The sequence below is a fragment of the Lontra canadensis genome, unplaced genomic scaffold (genome assembly GCF_010015895.1).
Source record: "Lontra canadensis isolate GAN:19392208 unplaced genomic scaffold, GSC_riverotter_1.0 scaffold155, whole genome shotgun sequence".
Classification (NCBI taxonomy): domain Eukaryota; kingdom Metazoa; phylum Chordata; class Mammalia; order Carnivora; family Mustelidae; genus Lontra; species Lontra canadensis.
The window spans coordinates 1,917,600-1,936,306 of NW_022631149.1; the positions used below are offsets into that span (position 1 = coordinate 1,917,600).

General features: G+C 39.2%; 1 protein-coding gene across 4 annotated transcripts in view; it reads left to right on the plus strand.

Moving 5' to 3' along the window:
- Positions 1–18,131, plus strand: part of WDR44 (WD repeat domain 44) — an 88,210-nt gene extending 70,079 nt beyond the window's left edge. For 2 of the 4 annotated variants that reach the window (XM_032844749.1, XM_032844750.1), the window contains 9 exons: positions 3,914–4,027; positions 6,301–6,423; positions 10,476–10,667; positions 10,845–10,946; positions 11,167–11,282; positions 12,353–12,480; positions 13,474–13,608; positions 15,192–15,248; positions 17,393–18,131. In XM_032844749.1, the coding sequence (XP_032700640.1) occupies positions 3,914–4,027; positions 6,301–6,423; positions 10,476–10,667; positions 10,845–10,946; positions 11,167–11,282; positions 12,353–12,480; positions 13,474–13,608; positions 15,192–15,248; positions 17,393–17,487 (1,062 nt within the window). In that variant the 3' untranslated portion in view covers positions 17,488–18,131. The remainder of the gene's footprint in view (positions 1–3,913; positions 4,028–6,300; positions 6,424–10,475; positions 10,668–10,844; positions 10,947–11,166; positions 11,283–12,352; positions 12,481–13,473; positions 13,609–15,191; positions 15,249–17,392) is intronic. The other 2 variants (XM_032844751.1, XM_032844752.1) reach the window with 1 other exon arrangement.
- Positions 18,132–18,707: the final 576 nt, after the last annotated feature.

The following is an 18,707-nucleotide window of genomic DNA, read 5'->3' on the forward strand; positions in this document are numbered from 1 at the left end:
TAACATATTTTAAAAGGTTCATTCTGGCTTTTAAATAGTGAGACTAGATAATTAGAAACTAAGAAATGTCTTATTTATTTTGTTATCTCAAATAACTAACACAGTATTTGGTATATAGTCAGTGCTAATAAATATCAAAAGGCTTACAAGTTTTCATAGCAGTCCATCTTTAAAATGACATTTTTAGATAACCAGGATATTTTAATATGGATTAGATATTAGATGATATAAATGGTATTTTTTAGGTGTGATACTAGTATAGTAGTTACATTTGAAAGAGGGCTTATTAGTTAGAAATACATAAAGAATCTTTACTGATAAAATCAATAGTGTTTAGATCTTGCTATAAGTGTTCCAGCAAAAATAAGCAAATATGTAAAAGTGGGAGGACTGATAAAACAAGATGAGTAAAATACTGATAACCATTAAAGCAGGTGACGGATGTATGGGATTCGTTCTATTTATTACTATTTATATTATATTTACTACTTATGACTATTTATTCTACTTCTGTGTATATTTGAAATGGCCATAATAAAGTTGTATATATGTTTATATAGAGACATAAATATATATTTATCTTTCTAGATATAGATACCTGTTTATAGAGATGTATACGTATAGATAAAACACATAACATTTTACTTGGTGATTATACCTTTAATAATTCTACCTTTAAAAATCTATCATAAAGAAATAATCAGATCGGGGTACCTGGCTGGCTCAGTCAGTAGAGGAAGGGACACTTGATCTCAGGATGCTGAGTTGAAGCCCCACCTTAGGTGTAGAGCTTCCTTTTAAAAGAAAAAAGGAGGGGTGCCCGTGTGCCTCAGTTGGTTAAGTGGCTGCCTTTAGCTCAGGTGGTGATCCCAGGGTCCTGGGATCCAGCCCCCCCCACCACTTCCTTCCTCAGCGGGTAGTCTTGTTCTCCCTCTCCCACTGCCCCTCCCCCCACTCGTGGGCATGCTTTCTCTCAAATAAATAAAATCTTTTAGAAAAAAAAAAGAAACCATCAGATAGTCTCGGATGTAAATAAAAAGATTTTCATCTTAGTATTCTAAAAATAGCTAAAATTTAAACAACTACATTTTTAACAGCTGGAAAATAAAAACTATGGTATTATTGTTAAAGTAGAATACTCTGCAGTCCTTAGGTTGTTTTCAAAGACTATTTAATGACTTTAAAAATATTCAAAATAAAATGTTAAGTGAAAAAAGCAGAATGAAAAATTGAATACAATATTATCCCAGTTTTTACTAAGCATATCTAAATACTTTGTAGATTAAAATTTCAAAGAAATACACTAAATCTGGGGCACCTGGCTGGCTCAGTCGGTAGAACATGCAACTCTGGATCTCAGGGTTGTGAGTTTAAGCCCCACATTGGGTGTAGAGATTACTAAAAAAACAATCTTTGGGAAAGAAAAGAAATATACTAAATTATTACTAGTAGCATCTCTAGGTGGTGGGATTTTAGGTCTTCTTTATTTCTTTTACTCTTTATACTAATCTGTACTTCTAAAATTTTCATTATTTTTCTTTTAAGATATTTATATGACAGAGAAAGATAGAGGGAAAGCACAAGCAGTGGGAGCCGCAGGCATAGGGAGAGGGAGAAGCAGGCTCCCCACTGAACAGGGAGCCCGAAGCAGGCCTAGATCCCAGGACCCTGGGATCATGACCTGAGCCAAAGGCAGATGCCTACTGACTGAGCCACCCAGGCACCCCTAAAATTTTCTTTAGTAAACATACCTGCTTTTATTAAAACAGATAACAGAAGATACTGTCAAAGTCTCAAGCTCATAAACCTTTTGACCATAATACCCTTTATATTAAGATAAATAAATAATAAAATAGACATAAAGATTCATGTTCCAGGATGTTCATTGAATTGCTATTTATGCTAGCAAGAAACTGGAAATATCTAAATGACCAACCAGTTGGAGAATGATTAAATTATGGCACATTGATGTGCAGCTAGTAAATGTTTTCAGAGAGTGAATTACTGAAAATATTCATGGTATAATAGGAAGATACTGAATCGTGTGTGATTTAAATTAATGTTTTTTAAAAAATGAAAGATGAAGGCAGTCATCGTGTTAGCAGAGAGTTGTTTTAATTTTTGTTTTATTACTTCCTGTGCTTTCTGATTTATCTACACTGGCCATGTATTTATAATCAAAAATGTAATTAAGTATTTTGAAACAAAATACCAAGTCCAAGGAGAAGAACATGGATGTTTGAGGAGAAAAATAAGATCTGGAATCACTGCTAGAGGATTAATGCTGAGTACTTAATGAAATGTAAATGATTATTAAACAAAAGGTTGGACTTTATGTAATAGGTCAAGCCTGTTTAGTTTTATGTGTTCCAGCTGTGCTCACCAGGCTGGCAGCACAAGGAGAGGCCAGAGCCTAGTCCTCTAGGATTAGGAGTGCTTGACAGAAGGTCAGGGCACCATTGTAGCTGCTGTACCTCCACAGTGGTATGAAGATGCTTTTCTACTGTCAAGTTCTAGGCAAATAGTAGTGGTAGTTCTCTTCTGTCCCTTGGCTCCCGGCCTAGTTGCAGCCCTCCTTATTCTTATTCACACTTACTGACTGCTCTTTCTGCCTCCACGCTTCCTCCCTACCATCTTTTGCCTTCCTGCTTAGCTTTCTCTTTCTAAAGCACCAGTCACGTCGTGTTATTCTCTTTTCGGAAGCCTGTGCTGGCTCTCCATCTCCTTAGAATATCTGAACTTTTAAGCCACAAATGCAAGGCTCATTAGGATCTGGTCCCAAAGTACCTTTCCCGCCTGATCCCCTGCTGTATATCTCCATACACCTTTTTCCTGGGCCTCGCCATCCTACCTGTCCTTCCCTGAGTAAGCGAAGCTTGTTAGCTGACAACTCCGTGTTTTTGCTCTTGCTACATCCTCTGAAGCATTTGAGGGACAGTCTTTGGACTTACAGTTGTTATTTCTGCTTTGGTTCGGCTGTTTACAAGTGGTTGTGTGAGCTTTAATATGTTATTTTGATCTCTTTGAGCCTCAGGTGTTTTTCTTAAATTCTTCATCTTCATAATGTTACTACTTACCTGACAGAGTTGTTAGGAATTCACTCTGGTAATGAATACAAACGCATGTTGTAAGCTAAATGCACACACGTATGGCATTATTTTCTACCTACCTCTGTTAGGATGCTTTTGACTTCAAATAACAGAAATCCAACTGAAAATGGCTTAAACAATGAGGAAGCAAGTCTGGAGGTAAGGCGGTTCCAAGGTTGGTTAATGCAGCAGCTCAGTAGTGTCATCAGGGACACAGGGTCCTGCCATCCTCCTGCTCTGCTCTTCTTTGTTATTCTTAGGTTTGTTCCCCTCATGGTAGTAAGATGGCAGCTACAGTGTTAGGTGTCACACAGATGGCTATGTTCAGAGGAAGGAGAGAACATCCCTTTAGGATGCCCCTTAGGAAATCTTTCTGGAAGCTTCTTCCCTGTCTCCACCCACCGTTTTCCCCCTATAAACTTTCCATCATGTCTGATTGAAAAAAACTGCAGCACATGCCCATGCCTAAGCCAGTCATCACTGGGAAAGGGAATGAGCTCATCTTAATTAGCTCAGACCAATCATGACTCACCCCCTGGTGCTGGCTCCCATCTCTCCGAAAGGAGCCAATGCTCAGAAAAGGACAAAGTGGAGGCTCTGTTAGGGAGGGAAAGATTGCGATAGCACAGGCTTCAGGGATGATCCTGGTTTGTTGGAACAGGGAGGTAAATGAGTGATAAGTAGTAGATTCATCGTAAAGGAGAGTTTGTTTCTGGTAGATCAAGATTTTGGTCAGGCAGCAAATGATGAGAGGACAGACGGGGTGGGAAGAGTGTGAAGTTTTTGCTTTTCTAGTTTTAACATTTGTCTTTATATCTAAATAGGTGTGCAGTGGAGCTGACGAAGACCCTGACGATAAAAACGCACCGTTTCGGCAGCGGCCATTTTGCAAATATAAAGGACATACCGCCGATCTCCTTGATCTTTCGTGGTCTAAAGTAAGAAATTCTTACTTGGAGAGTGTATTAATTCTACATAACTGTGACTTCAGGATAAAAACAGATGTTTTGTTTTTCAAGTGTCTTGTTATGTATACTACATGGGAGTTACCTACAAAGTAATCAGTTAAAAGAGGAGAAACATTCAATTAGGCTAATACAATGTTTATATTAAGAGCTTCTGTCTGGATCTGTCTTTAAACTTTTATTTTTGGCTTCTTTATAAACTAATTGTGCAAAGTTGCTGTTCTTACAAAATGAATATATGATTTCAGCTACAGTGCTGAAGTCAGATCTATCTAATCAAGACTGCTTTGGTTAATCTGCTATATTTATTAAATCATTAAGTTTAACAATATATGACTCTTTGATAAGTCATCACTTTATGTGTTTTTTCCCTTAGAGCAAAATTATTTCAGAAGTAGAGGGCCTGTTTTGCCACTGAACAAATATCTTAGCAGTTTTGCAAAAATTTAGAGAGATACTTTTAATTTTATTTAAGGCATTTGAAGCATGAAGCAGTGTTTAGAATTCCATCTCCTACCCAGCTCCCCTCCAGCAACCCTGTTAGTTTCCTACAGTTAAGATGTCTGTCTTTCTCAGACTGATGTAGTTCACTTAGCATAATACCCTCTAGTTCCATTCACATCGTTGCAAATGGTAAGATTTCATTCTTTTTAATGGCTGAGTAATATTGTAACAGAATTCTATTTTTTGGTTGTATAATACACTATCTATTTATTTTTATTTTTTTTAAAGATTTTATTTATTTATTTGACAGATCACAAGTAGGCGGGATGGGGGGAGCAGGCTCCCTGCTGAGCAGAGCCCAACGTAGGGCTTCATCTCAGAACCCTGAGATCATCACCTGAGCCAAAGGCAGAGCCTTATTAACCTGAGCCACCCAGGCACCCTTACACTATCTATTTAAAAACAAGTAGGGCTACCTGTGTCACTCAGTTAAACATCAGACTCTTGATTTCTGAGAGTCTGCTTAAGGATTCTTCCTGTCTTCCTCTGCTCCTCCCCTCCATGTCCGCAGGCAGCACGCGTGCGCATGCTCTCTCTCTAATTAATTCATTAAATAAAAACAGGTAGACTACATAAAACATACACTTTTACAGCTAGCCCCAAATGTCATATATTTATCAGTACAGTAACATATCCAAATTGATATTTGCGCTTAGTATTTAACATCTCTGTGCCTCAGTGTTCTCATTTGTGACGGAGGATAATGATATACCTAGTTCATAGTATAGTGTTAACAATTTAGTACATTGCAGGTACTCAATAAATGTCATCATTGCTTTGATTTGCTTAGCACCTTTAGGAATACCAGAGAATACTAGGGTCTCTTTGTGTTGCCTCATTCAGTATAACACATAGGTCTTAAATTATGCCAAAAAGTTAAAGAACTTCTGCCAGCTAGAAACTTTTGACAGATGTTTGGATCCTGGGTGATGGACCCTCACCGTGCCTAAAGCAGTTACACTCCCCTCTTCTAGCTTCTAGAAAATTCTATGATCTATTCTGAGATGTTTGACGATTTCTCTTCTCTCATTTTCTTGCCTTGGGTGTGACAGGTGCACAATAACTTTTCATTTTCATGCTGCATTATAGGGTAATCTTTTTGAAGGCATTTTAAGTGGCAATTAGGGAATTCTTGTGAGTTAAAATTCACCAGTGTTGCCAATGTCAGAATAACTAAAGTGACAATCTTGTGAATGGATGTCTTATATTCATAGCCTGGTTTCACTATATGGGGACTATAAAAACTAAGGCACACCTTAGTCGTCTTGGTGCTTAGCAGATTTTTTTTTTTAAAGATTTTATTTATTTGACAGACAGAGATCACAAGTAGGCAGACAGGCAGGCAGAGAGAGGGGAGGAAGCAGGCTCCCTGCTGAGCAGAGAGCCCGATGTGGGACTCGATCCCCGGACCCTGGGATCACGACCTGAGCGGAAGGCAGAGGCTTTAACCCACTGAGCCACCCACGTGCCCTAGCAGATTTATTTTAACATAGATCATAAGATAATCCTAATTTTAGAACAGGTCATATAAAAAAAAGTCTTAGAACCAAAGGAATATGGCATGTAAAGGGGAGAAAAATAGGATCTTCCAAGTGAATTGGATAATCTTTTGTTCTTTCTAATGCTAGGTATAACATAATAATAACAAAACTGTTGAGATACATAGAACTGAAAGTTTGCTTTTATTGTGCAAGTAGTGTTTTCTTAGGGTGATAAAATGATCAATGTCAATTTCTCACTAGAACTACTTCCTGCTTTCTTCTTCGATGGATAAAACAGTCAGGTTATGGCACATTTCCAGAAGAGAATGCCTTTGCTGTTTCCAACATATAGATTTTGTCACTGCCATAGCTTTCCATCCAAGAGTAAGTAATTGTTTTTTTGTTTTTTGTTTTTAATTTTATTTATTTATTTGACAGAGAGAGAGATCACAAGTAGGCAGAGGCAGGCAGAGAGAGGGGGAAGCAGGCTCCCCACTGAGCAGAGAGCCCAACATGGGGCTCAGTCCCAGGACCCCGAGATCATGACCTGAGCTGAAGGCAGAGGCTTTAACCCACTGAGCCACCCAGGTGCATTATTAAAAGCCACATAGTTGAGAATAACTTAATTTAGTCTTTCTCTTTTTTTCCTTCTTTCCTCCCACCTCCCTTCCTCCCTTCCTCATTTATTTATTTTAGCGTAGGCTCCACACCCGGCATGGAGCCCAGTATGGGGCTTTAGCTCACAACCCAGAGATGAAGACCTGAGCTGAGATCAAGAGTTGGACTCTTAACTGAGCCACACAGGCAGCCTCTTTTTTTTTCTTTTTTTGGTTAAGATTTATTTATTTTGAGAGAGAGAGAGGCACCAGCATGAGGTGGGGTGGGGAGGGAAAGAGGGAGGAGGACTGTCCAGCAGAGCCCGCCCATGTGCGGTTCATTCTCACAACCCTGACACTTCGACCTGAGCCAAAACCAAGAGTCAGATGCTCAACCACCTGAGCCCCCCCAGGCGCCCATTAAGCATCTGACTCTTGATCTCAGCTCAGGTCTTGAACTCCAGGTTGTGAGCTTAAGCCCCACCTTGGGTTACAAGCATGTAGCCTATTTAAAGAAAAGAGAAGACAGGAAATATTCTGCTAATCTGTATTAGAACTAGAAACGTAACTATAATAATGAAAAGCCATCCCAAATCTTTAATAACATATGCAGGGTGTGAATAATGTATGCTGTTAAAGATGAGAGAGGTTGGAGGTGGAGGAAGAAGAGACAGCAGGTGGGTAAATAAGCTAGGGAAGCATATAGGGAAGAATAGTGGGAGGGGTGGGGTGAGAAGAGACAAAGAAGAAAAGGTTGAAAGAGGCAAAGATCAAAATTCATTATAAGGTATACTGAATTCCTGTATAATGTCTGGAAATACTGTTTTTGGTTTTTTGGTTGGGTGTTGTGGGTTTTTGTTTTGTTTTGTTTTGTTTTGGTGAACTCTGCACCCAGTATGGGGCTTGAACTCAATGACCCTGAGATCAAGAGTCTCATGCTCTAGCGACTGAACCAGCCAGGCGCTCCTGGAAATACTGTTAATCATGAGATCCATGTTAATTCATTTTCAGTGTAGAAAATCCCTCACAATCTTTCCTCTGAAAAGGAAGTATTTCATATGATTTCAACCAAAGGAGGAAAATTCATCTTGGAATTGCTGACTTTATTATGTTCTTATAGGATAAAGCCACCAAATGAGTAAGGCTAAATTAATTTTCGCTCTTTACAACTGTAAGCACAAGGGAAGGCCCATGCCGGTGCTGCTCCACTAGCCGGGCTGAGATAAGTGGAGGACTTGAGCTGACCTGACTTACCCTCCCCCGTGTTGACGTATAAATCCTATTTCTGTTCACGTCCCCATCTCTGTATGTTTAACACCCATTGTCATGTTAATGCAGTATTTTATTTACACTCATATTTCTTCCTCTTTTTCCCCAAATTAAGAGAGAAGAATGACTTTTTTCCCCCTTCAATATCATTTCCCTCCCAGGGCGGGCTTGTAATATAGACCCTTAGAAGACTTTGGTTCAGAACTTGGCAAATTAAAAATGCTTAATCTTTGCAGATACCTTATCAGTTTGGACCGTCAAGCTTTTTGAGGCTTCTTTCTGAATAACACCCCCATCCTGTCAGCCAATGATGCAGCAAAAGAATGGCTTTACTCCTGTCAGCAACTGTGAACAAAATCCTTCCCTCACCTCTATTTTAACTAATATGTCAGGGTGGAAAGGGAGAGGTATTAGGTGTGATAGTTACCTGTGTAGTACTTTATTATTAAGGTTCCTGTTTAGTCAGTACTTTTTCTATACTTATATTTGGTTTCATTTTTGGAAACCAAAAAGCCCTAATTCTAAAATTCTGTAGATCTGAAGGATTTTTAAGAGGGGCTGGGGTAGGATGGTGTGGTGTTAACATTTTCTTAGGAAACATGACTCTATTAAAATAATGTTATCTAGAAAGAAGAAAGCAGAATTATAAAAGAAATAGCAAAATGAAGATAATATATGCACACACATATACACACACGTATGCATGTATGTAAATAAAATTCTGATTTGTAAGACCAACATGAAGTCTTTTTACTTGTTCTGCTCTTCTACTGGTAGTCATTAAGTAGAGCCTACTATACCACAGCCATAAAAATGTCCTTTCTCTATAAATTGTCTTTGACAATCTTCAGAGGTGAGTAAAAATGATAGTCTTAGATTTTTTTTTATTATTTATTTATTTTTTTGACAGAGATCACAAGTAGGCAGAGAGGCAGGCAGAGAGAGAGAGGGAAGCAGGCTCCCTGCTGAGCAGAGAGCCCGATGTGGGACTCGATCCCCGGACCCTGGGATCATGACCTGAGCCGAAGGCAGAGGCTTTAACCCACTGAGCCACCCACGTGCCCTAGCAGATTTATTTTAACATAGATCATAAGATAATCCTAATTTTAGAACAGGCTCTAACCCACTGAGCCACCCAGGCGCCCCTAAAAATGATAGTCTTAAGCAGAAGGGAATACTTCTTGTTTTGGCATTCCAATTATTTTACTCTTAATTCTTAACGTTACCAATAGACCAGTTTAGGTGATCATTTTTGCAACATATACAAATCTTGAATCATTACGTTATACCCCTGAAACGAATAGAACATGGTCTGCCAGTGATCTCTCATTATGCCAGCTTGGTGGTAGGCCTGCTTTAGTGTATAGCAGGGTTTCTCGTTCTTGGCACTTGACATTTTGAGCTGGATCTTTCTTTGTTGTAAAGGGAATAAATTCTGTCCTGTGCATTGCAGAGTGTTTAACAGGATTCCTGTCCTCTCCCCACTAGATGCCAAGAACATCCCATCCCCAGTTGTGACAGTCAAAAATGTCTCCAGACATTGCTAGATGTCCTCTGTGGGGCCAGCTTGCCCCCTGTTGAGAAGCCCTGCTTTGGGATTGAGAATTTGAATACTGAAGCAATTTCCTACTGACATGGTGTCAAAATTGACCACAAAACAACTGGTTCTCTGGGCTAACCATCGTTAGTCTTTTATCCAAGTACTATGTGGATCCCAGAGGAAGATCCGGACAAACATATCATTACAGGATAGTTTCTCCCAAAGCGTGTTCCTTGAGGGTACTAACCCTGCTAGGTGTTCCTGCCGACTCTCTCCCAACCACAACACCCCCCCCCAAAAATGTCCCTGGTTATATAAGTTGGAAAGTGCTACCTACTTTATTCCTCTTTTGGAGATTGAGAATGCATATTAACTGAGAATCCTAACTTTCTGTAACCCAGAATCTCTCAAACTTACATGAACCATTCTCCCACACAACCATTCTCCAACACATCCATTAACATCCATACTTTGGGAAAAGCAGTTTAAGGATATGATAAAGTAATTAGAAATCATTTTTCTTTTTTGTTAAGATTTTATTTATATGACAGAGATCACAAGTAGACAGAGAGTCAGGCAGAGAGAGAGAAGCAGGCTCCCTGCTGAGCAGAGAGCCCAATGAGGGGCTCGATCCCAGGACCCTGAGCTCAGGACCTGAGCCAAAGGCAGAGGCTTTAACCCACTGAGCCACCCAAGCGCCCCTAGAAAGTCATTTTTCCAAAGTGAATACTGAAGTTTCTAATAGTTATTTTTAGTGAATAAAATAATGCTTGCTTGGAGGTGCCTCCCTGGCTCAATCCGTAGAGCATGTGACTCTTGATCTCCTTGGGGTTGTGAGTTCAAGCCCCACATTGGGTATAGAGATTACTTAAAAATAAAATCTGAAAAAAAAATACTTAAAGAATAGTATTTTATTAATGGGATCTAAATATGTTTTAAGGATTAATTCTAACAGGCTTTATGTTTTGATTTGCTAATGAATTTTTCTTGATCTGGTAAAACGAGAGCTTTCTCTTTTGCAACATTTTTAGGATGACAGGTATTTTCTAAGTGGGTCATTGGATGGAAAGCTCCGCCTTTGGAACATACCTGACAAAAAAGTCGCTTTGTGGAATGAAGTAGATGGTCAAACAAAATTGATCACAGCTGCAAATTTCTGTCAGAATGGCAAATACGCAGTGATTGGGACATATGATGGCAGATGTATTTTCTATGATACAGAGGTAAAGGATTATGTTGTGTAAATTGCATGATGGAATACTTAGCAGTTTCGTATAAGTTGGTATATCCTCTCTGGGCATATAAATTGGGGTGAATGATACTCGGCCTCTCTGTAGCTTGTATCAGATGATCTTTGAGGTTCCTTCTAATCCTATTTTAAATTTGTGATTTCTTTTCAGCATTTGAAATACCACACACAAATACATGTCCGGTCTACCAGAGGACGCAACAAAGTTGGAAGAAAAATTACTGGTATTGAACCTCTACCTGGAGAAAATAAGGTACTAAGTATTCAAAACCATCTCTCCTCACACTGTATATAGACTCCTGAAAATTCTTACTGTCTTGGCTTAAGAATGTATTTTCTGTCATGTGGAATATAGGCTTTTCTAGTTTTGAGGTATATTCTCTCTGTATATGTGTATGTAATACCCTTTTTGGTTATACCTTAACTTAGATTAAAAGATGGCATTTTTAACTTTTCCTTTGATTTATTTTTAGATACTGGTAACCTCAAATGACTCCAGAATCAGACTATATGATCTTAGAGATTTGTCACTGTCCATGAAGTATAAGGGTTATGTCAACAGTAGCAGCCAGATCAAAGCAAGTTTCAGGTAAACTGGCAATGAGAAATTCCCAAAAGAGATATTTCTCTTCTACTCCCATATTTTCTTTGATCTATGCCTTACGTCTCTATGGTGTTTTTCCTTTCTTTGCACTTTTAAAACTGACCGCTCACGTTGTCATCCTGCAGTCCTAACCGTGTCTACCTGTTCAGTCGACAGAGTTGAGTTGCCCCTATTCTGCAGACAAAGAAACCGAGACTCAGAAAATGAAGTGATTTGTCTGAAGTCACTGGTAGTTGCAGAGCTGGGATTAGAAGACTCACTCCCAGCTCTGGAATTTGTGGTTTTGTACTTTTTTTTTTTTAAGATTTTATTTATTTATTTGACAGATAGAGGTCACAAGTAGGCAGAGAGGCAGGCAGAGAGAGAAGGGGAAGCAGGCTTCCTGCTGAGCAGAGAGCCCAATGCATGCAGGGCTCGATCCCAGGACCCTGGGATCATGACCTGAGCCGAAGATGGAGGCTTTAACCCACTGAGCCACCCAGGCGCCGCATCTGGTTTTGTACTTTTAGGTCAGCTTTTCTAAGAGGAAGCTTACCTGCCACCCACCCGTGGTCTTGATTCTTTTAGGTACTGAAGCCGATAAAGCATTTTAACACCCTGAAGTCCGGCATCCTGTATTTATACCTTTACATCACATTATTATTTGAACTCTTAATTGGGGGTCTGGAGGCACTCCTGAAATTACTGCATCTTCTTCCTCATAGCCCTCTTTCGTTCAGCCCTTTCCTTAACAGTTTCCTTTCTTCTTGAATTACCCAGTAATTACCGAGAAATTTAGTTGGTGAAGTGTTCTGCTTCTCTCTTTCATCTCTTAAGTAGGCGTTTCTCCCCGTGTGGGTTAACAGACAGCACAGTTATCTAGAGCTTTCGTGAAAATCCTTGTGCCTCTGGGCTCCATGTTAGACCTGCATGTTCAGAACCTCTCGAGTAAGACTAGGAGTCTGTATATCAACAAGCTCTCCTGGGTGTTCGCTTGGGAGTCTTAAAGTAGGAAGGGCTGCTAGAAGGAAACCTAAAATATCCAAAACTGACTTTTTTTTCTTTCCCAAATTTAGCCATGATTTTAGTTACCTCGTCAGTGGCTCAGAAGATAAGTATGTTTATATCTGGAGTACTTACCATGACCTCAGCAAGTTTACTTCAGTCAGGAGAGACCGGAATGATTTTTGGGAAGGTATTAAGGGTAAGTAAATGCCTGCTCCTGTGTGTCCTCCAAATGAGTAAAGTTAAGATGGAGATGTATTAGGGGCGCCTGGGTGGCTCAGTGGGTTAAAGCCTCTGCCTTCTGCTCAGGTCATGATCCCAGGGTCCTGGGATCGAGCCCTGTGTCAGGCTCTCTGCTCCACGGGGAACCTGTTTCCCCCTCTCTCTCTGCCTGCCTCTCTGCCTACTTGTGATCTCTCTCTGTCAAATAAATAAATAAATAAATATATTAAAAAAAAAAAAAGATGGAGATGTATTACAAGTAAGTGTGAATAGGCATTACTTCAGAGACAGTCTGGTAGCCATAACTGCTTTTGCTTTGTATTTGGCTTTGTTTGACTTTTCTATACCAAGGCCGAACTTAGACAGGCACACCTCATTTTAATTAAGCTGGGTACGTTGTTTTTGTACCTAATTCTGTTGCACATTAATTGACTGCAGCACAGGATAGATACAATTTTTATATATGCACTGGCAAACAGAAAAATTCGTTTGACTTGCTTAACTGCAATGTCCGCTTTTTTACAATGATCTGAAACAAAACCTGCAATATCTCTGAGGTATGCCTGTGTGGGGTATTTTTTTTAAGCACATATATTTGGGTTTTAAATAGTTCTTAATGGGGAGCCTGGGTGGCTCAGTGGGTTAAAGCCTCTGCTTTCGGCTCAGGTCATGATCCCAGGGTCCTGGGATTGAGCCCCACATCGGGTTCCCTGCTCAGCAGGGAGCCTGCTTCCCTCTCTCTCTCTCTGCCTGCCTCTCTGCCTACTTGTGATCTCTGTCAAAAAAGTAAATAAAATCTTTAAAAAAAAAAATAGTTCTTAATTACTTATGTGCTAATTTTAAAGGATACTAGCTAATAACATATACTGGTTTAAAAAATACACTATTGTATTTTTTGCATATGATGCTTTCTGTCTGGATGTTTAGGATCAAGTTTATTAGTTATGCTGAAATACATTTTTTTCCCCAGCACATAATGCAGTTGTTACATCAGCCATCTTTGCTCCAAACCCAAGTTTGATGTTGTCTTTGGATATGCAATCCGAAAAAGCAGAAGGGAATGAAAAAAGTGAAGATGCTGAAGTTTTAGATACCGTGCCCTCTGGTAGGTACTCAGTTTATTTGACCTACATTTTTTCTAGTCAGCACTTATAGCTTCATTGACCTACGTTTGGTATTGTCAGGTTTTTGTGTGTGTGAAGAAATATTTCTTGTTTACGACTTAAGTGTGAGTTTCCCCTTCCAAACATTTCAGTAACCTCTTTCTTGCAAGTTTTACTTCATTTAGATTTACCTTTGAATTAAAAATGAAAATTTTGGAAGTTCTTTTTTTTTAAAAGGTTTTTGTTTTTTTTAAAGATTTTATTTATTTGACAGAAAGAGATCACAAGTAGGCAGAGAGGCAGGCAGAGAGAGAGAGAGAGAGAGGAGGAAGCAGGCTCCCTGCCGAGCAGAGAGCCCGATGCAGGACTCGATCCCAGGACCCTGAAATCATGACCTGAGCCAAAGGCAGAGGCTTAACCCACTGAGCCACCCAGGCGCCCTATTTTTTTTTTTTTATTTGAAAGAGAGCACAAGCCAAGTGCTTGATCTCAGGACCCTGGTAGAACCACCCAGCTGCCCCCATCATTAATTATTATTTTTAAAGATTTTATTTATTTGAGAGAATGAGATCATGAGCAGGGGGGAAGGGTAGAGGGAGAAGCAGACTTCCCGCTGAGCAGGGAGCCCAGCGCAGGACTCAGTCCCATCATGACCTGAGCTGAAGGCAGACACTTAATCGACTGTGCCACCCAGACTCCCCAAAAGTTCATTATTTTTTTTTATTATGGGCAGTTGTTCCCTTTGGAAAAGTGCAAACAAAACATACAAATACAAAATTTCTTTGTTGTCTGTCTCTTCTAGCAGACTCCAATTCTGAGGACAGAGACTTATTATGTCCTATATATTATTCTAATGCCATTGCCTACATATAGTTGGTCCTAATAAGCATGTGTTGAACAAATGAATTAAACCAAATAAAAGTAGTGTCCTTTTCTACTTGTCACAAACTGATAGCTTTATAACTTCTCAGGTAGCTATTTACAAGCCTGTGATTTCTTGTGATTTGCAGCATATGTTTAGGGAAATAAGGAGTAATTCCAGTTATATAAAATGGTCAGATTAGGAAGTAAAAGGAAACCACCAAAAAGTTGTACCGAGTGTCAATTATATAAAAATGGTTCCTGTTAGGGGTGCCTGGGTGACTCAGTCGGTTGAGCATCTGACTCTTGATTTTGGCTCAGGTCATGATCTCAGAGTCGTGAGATCAGGAGAGAGTCTGCTGGAGATCCTCTCCCTCTCCCTCCCACCCAGCTCTCTCTCAAATTAAAAAAAAGAAGAAAAAGTCCCTGTTAGCCCTTAAGAGTATGGTGAGACCATATAAATTTGGAAAACAAATGTATTGTTGAAATGAATTTCAGAATAGTTTATTAAATGTTCTTTTTCATTCTAGAGACTATAGCTAGACTTTTTAGAGAGTTTTAAAACCACAACAAAAGTTACAGTATACAAACGGCTCTTCTAAAAGTATTTGAATACTTTAGAGTTCACAAGTATTTTATTTCATTTAATCTCAAGTAATTTCCCTTGCGGTATTATTTACACTGTGCATTACACTAAATACACTATTTCTTCTGTCTGTGATAGCAAAGATGAACTTCAGTCTAGCACTTCCTTCAGTTACAAGATTTAGAAATATACCAAGTCAACATTATTAAACCTTTACTAAATGCCTGTTTGGCAATTTTTCTTTTTCGTTTTCTTTTTTTCTCAGAACCAGATCCAGTGTTCTCCCTTTACTCATCATTTGGGCTGTTTTTTTTCCCTCCCAGTGATACCTTTTTATACTCTGTGCATCTCCCCTCCACATTTCACTGAAAATTCTAGCCTTTTTAAGGATTTTTTTTAAAGATTTTATTTATTTATTTTACAGAGATCACAAGTAGGCAGAGAGGCAGGCAGAGAGAGAGAGAGAGGAAGGGAAGCAGGCTCCCTGCTGAACAGAGAGCCTGATGTGGGGTTCAATCCCAGGACCCCTGGGACCATGACCTGAGCTGAAGGCAGAGGCTTTAACCCACTGAGCCACCCAGGCGCCCCTTAAGGATTTATTTTTATAGAGAGAGTGTGAACTGTGGGGGAGGGCCGGAGGGAGAGAGAGAATCCCAAGGAGTCTCCACGCCCAAGTGCAGAGCTCTCACAAAAGTCTCACAACCCTGATACCATGACCTGAGCTGAAATCAAGAGTTGGACGCTTAACTGACTGAGCCATCCAGTTGCCTCTGAAAATTCTCACGTTTAAAACAACTTGAAAGATGAAAAAGTCCTTTTTAAATATTTTTTTCAGAACTCCACCATATTAACAAGGTTCAGTTGACTTGCTGGGTCCTTTTTATAGTGGCACAACTTTTAATGGATTATACTCAGATTTGTGTTTGCTGTTTTGTACCCATCGAGGTAAAATGTAAAAAGAAAACTCTGAAAACTGGTATGAGATCATAAAATATATCTGATTGCCCTCTGTCTGACATAGTTGGCAATTTATGCTTCAGTTTTTCTCATGTATAAAGTCATGATAATCCCTAGTTTATAAGTTTGTGATAAGAATTAAAGAGAACATATAAAGTGTCTAGCAAAATGCCTGCTGTGTAGGAGACGTCTTTATTGTTGTTCTATCTTACAGAGCATTTATCTGTACACTAGGAATTGTGTTCTTCTCCAGCCTTTCTCATCATCTCCTATCGCAAGTCCTTTGCTGCCTCCTGCTGCCTAGCACAAGGTTGAGATAGGCCAGAGAGTGGGAAGGAATGTTCACAGGCTTAGGATATGTTTTTAGCAAATCTAAATGAAGCCATTTTGTCTTAACCCATTCTGTACCCAAGTTTCCAGTTAAAGTTTGGATTATTTTCTTCCTTACTAATCAGTCCTTCATAAATCGATAGTTCTTACCTATACATAATGGAATTGTGAATTTTGTTTGTTAAATGCTTTTTACTGGTAAATGTCAGAGGTAGGCATTTCGCCCTTCAGCACAGCTACACGGCTCTTCATACAAACCGTGGAAGCAAGTTGCTGTCCGCATTCACAGAGCCATCATGTGTACTTCATTTCCTGGCAATTTCAGTATGTCTGCTGGACCATGAACCTTACTGTCAATCTCACTAGAGACCCCTGATAACAGCACACTTGGCCCGGCTGATCCCATTCTGCCTGCATTCCAGTTCTGGAGCTGAACGACATGCTGTCCTCTTGCCGTGAAGTGAAGCATTGGACAGTTTAGGGGCCTAGGATGCCTGGGAGTAAATCCAGGCATCCAGGCCCCAAGGGACTGTAATCTCCCCAAGCCGGGGAAAGACTGGCTAAGGCACTGGAAGTGGAAGTGAGCCTCAGAGAGGAGAAGAGTACAGGAGAATGAAAGGATTACTGGAGCGAGCTGGAAAAGAGACTGGCACCTGGCTGGCTTGGTCAGGGGAGTGTATGACTCTTGATCTTGGGCTTGTGAGTTTGAGCCCCACTTTGGGTGTAGAGATTACTTAAAAAAAAAAATCTTGGGGCGCCTGGGTGGCTCAGTGGGTTAAGCCTCTGCCTTCGGCTCGGGTCATGATCCCAGGGTCCCGGGATCAAGCCCCAGATCAGGCTCTCTGCTCGGGGAGCCTGCTTCCCCCTCTCTCTCTGCCTGCCTCTCTGCCTACTTGTGATCTCTGTCTGTGAAATAAATAAATAAAATCTTTAAAAAAAAATCTTGGGGGGAAAAACTGAAAACGTGGGGAAAATATGTGGGGTCATGGGCACGTGACACTTAAAACAGCAGACTTTATATTCAACTAAAAACTTTTTTTTATGCTTTTAAGGTATCATGAAGACAGATAATACAGAAGTTCTTCTTTCTGCTGACTTCACTGGAGCAATCAAAGTGTTTATTAACAAAAGGAAAAATGCACCTTAATTTGAAATGACATTTAAAATAAACATATCAGTAAGTTTCTGTATGTATCAGAACTGAAAAAAGTAGATTATAGTGTTTCAGGCTAACATCCTTTTTTTTGTTGTTTAATTTTTATTGGAAGTTGTTCAAATATAATATATTTTTTGAGCGGCAGTGTTAATGACCTATAAACCCTGGACTGATAGACTAGACAGAAATGTGGCTAGAATAACATTGCCAAACATTAGGCTTTATGTTTTGTTATATTTGTGTTTTTGTTACATAATTGTGAACATGCACAGGTTTCTGCATGAAAATATATTAATATATTAATCACATGTGTGTGCCTTTTGGTTACATGCACTAAATCTAACAGAGTTAAATTATTTCATTGGCCCTTTTGGCCTCTTACGGTGGGGGGGGGGGGGGTCTTGTTTCTAGCTTATAAAGTTTCTTTTGCACAAAACTTCATTTTTCAGAAAAGTGGTATTGACTGAGTTACTGTTTTGAAAATGTTATACAGGTTTTCAATAGGTCAACAACTATGTGTAAATGGTTTTTATAAATTTCTCAATTTGGGGACAAGATTTTTTTTGTGTGTGGTCTAAATTGTGAACTTAAGATTCTTTTCTTTGTATGTATATATATAATTTTTCTTCTTTTCTCTTTTTCTTTATCTTCTTTCGTTTTTCTTTTTCCCATTCTTTTCTTTCTTTCTTTCTTTCTTTCTTTTTTTTTTTTTTTTTTTTTTGCTACACTGGAGCACAATGTTTCTATGTAAAAAATTCTTTTCATTCTTTATCCATGAGCACCAGGCTTTGCTCACTTAAAAAAATTAAGCCGCATTAAGGAGTGAGTCTTCTTTTTTACAATAATGTAAAAATGAACTGTTTACATTTTTTTAAAGCATTGTAGTTTTAAAAATTAAGCTGTTTTGTTTTGTGTTGTTGAATTTGAAAGCCTTTGTAAATATTGATATAATGTACCAATGAAATAACATCTGGGGCAATGGAACCCTGATCATGTTGTTGATGGTTAGCATATGTTTCTGAAAATTAAATATGTATTATTAAAAGTTGGTCACCAAACACTTGTTAAATATGTGACTTTATTTTCAGATGACCTTGGGAAACTGAGGAATGTAAGAAAAACAAAGTCTTACTTTATACTTTGATTTTTAACGAGAAGACCAGATGCTGGACCCCTGACTTACAGTGCATTAACCACATACCTTACGAAAA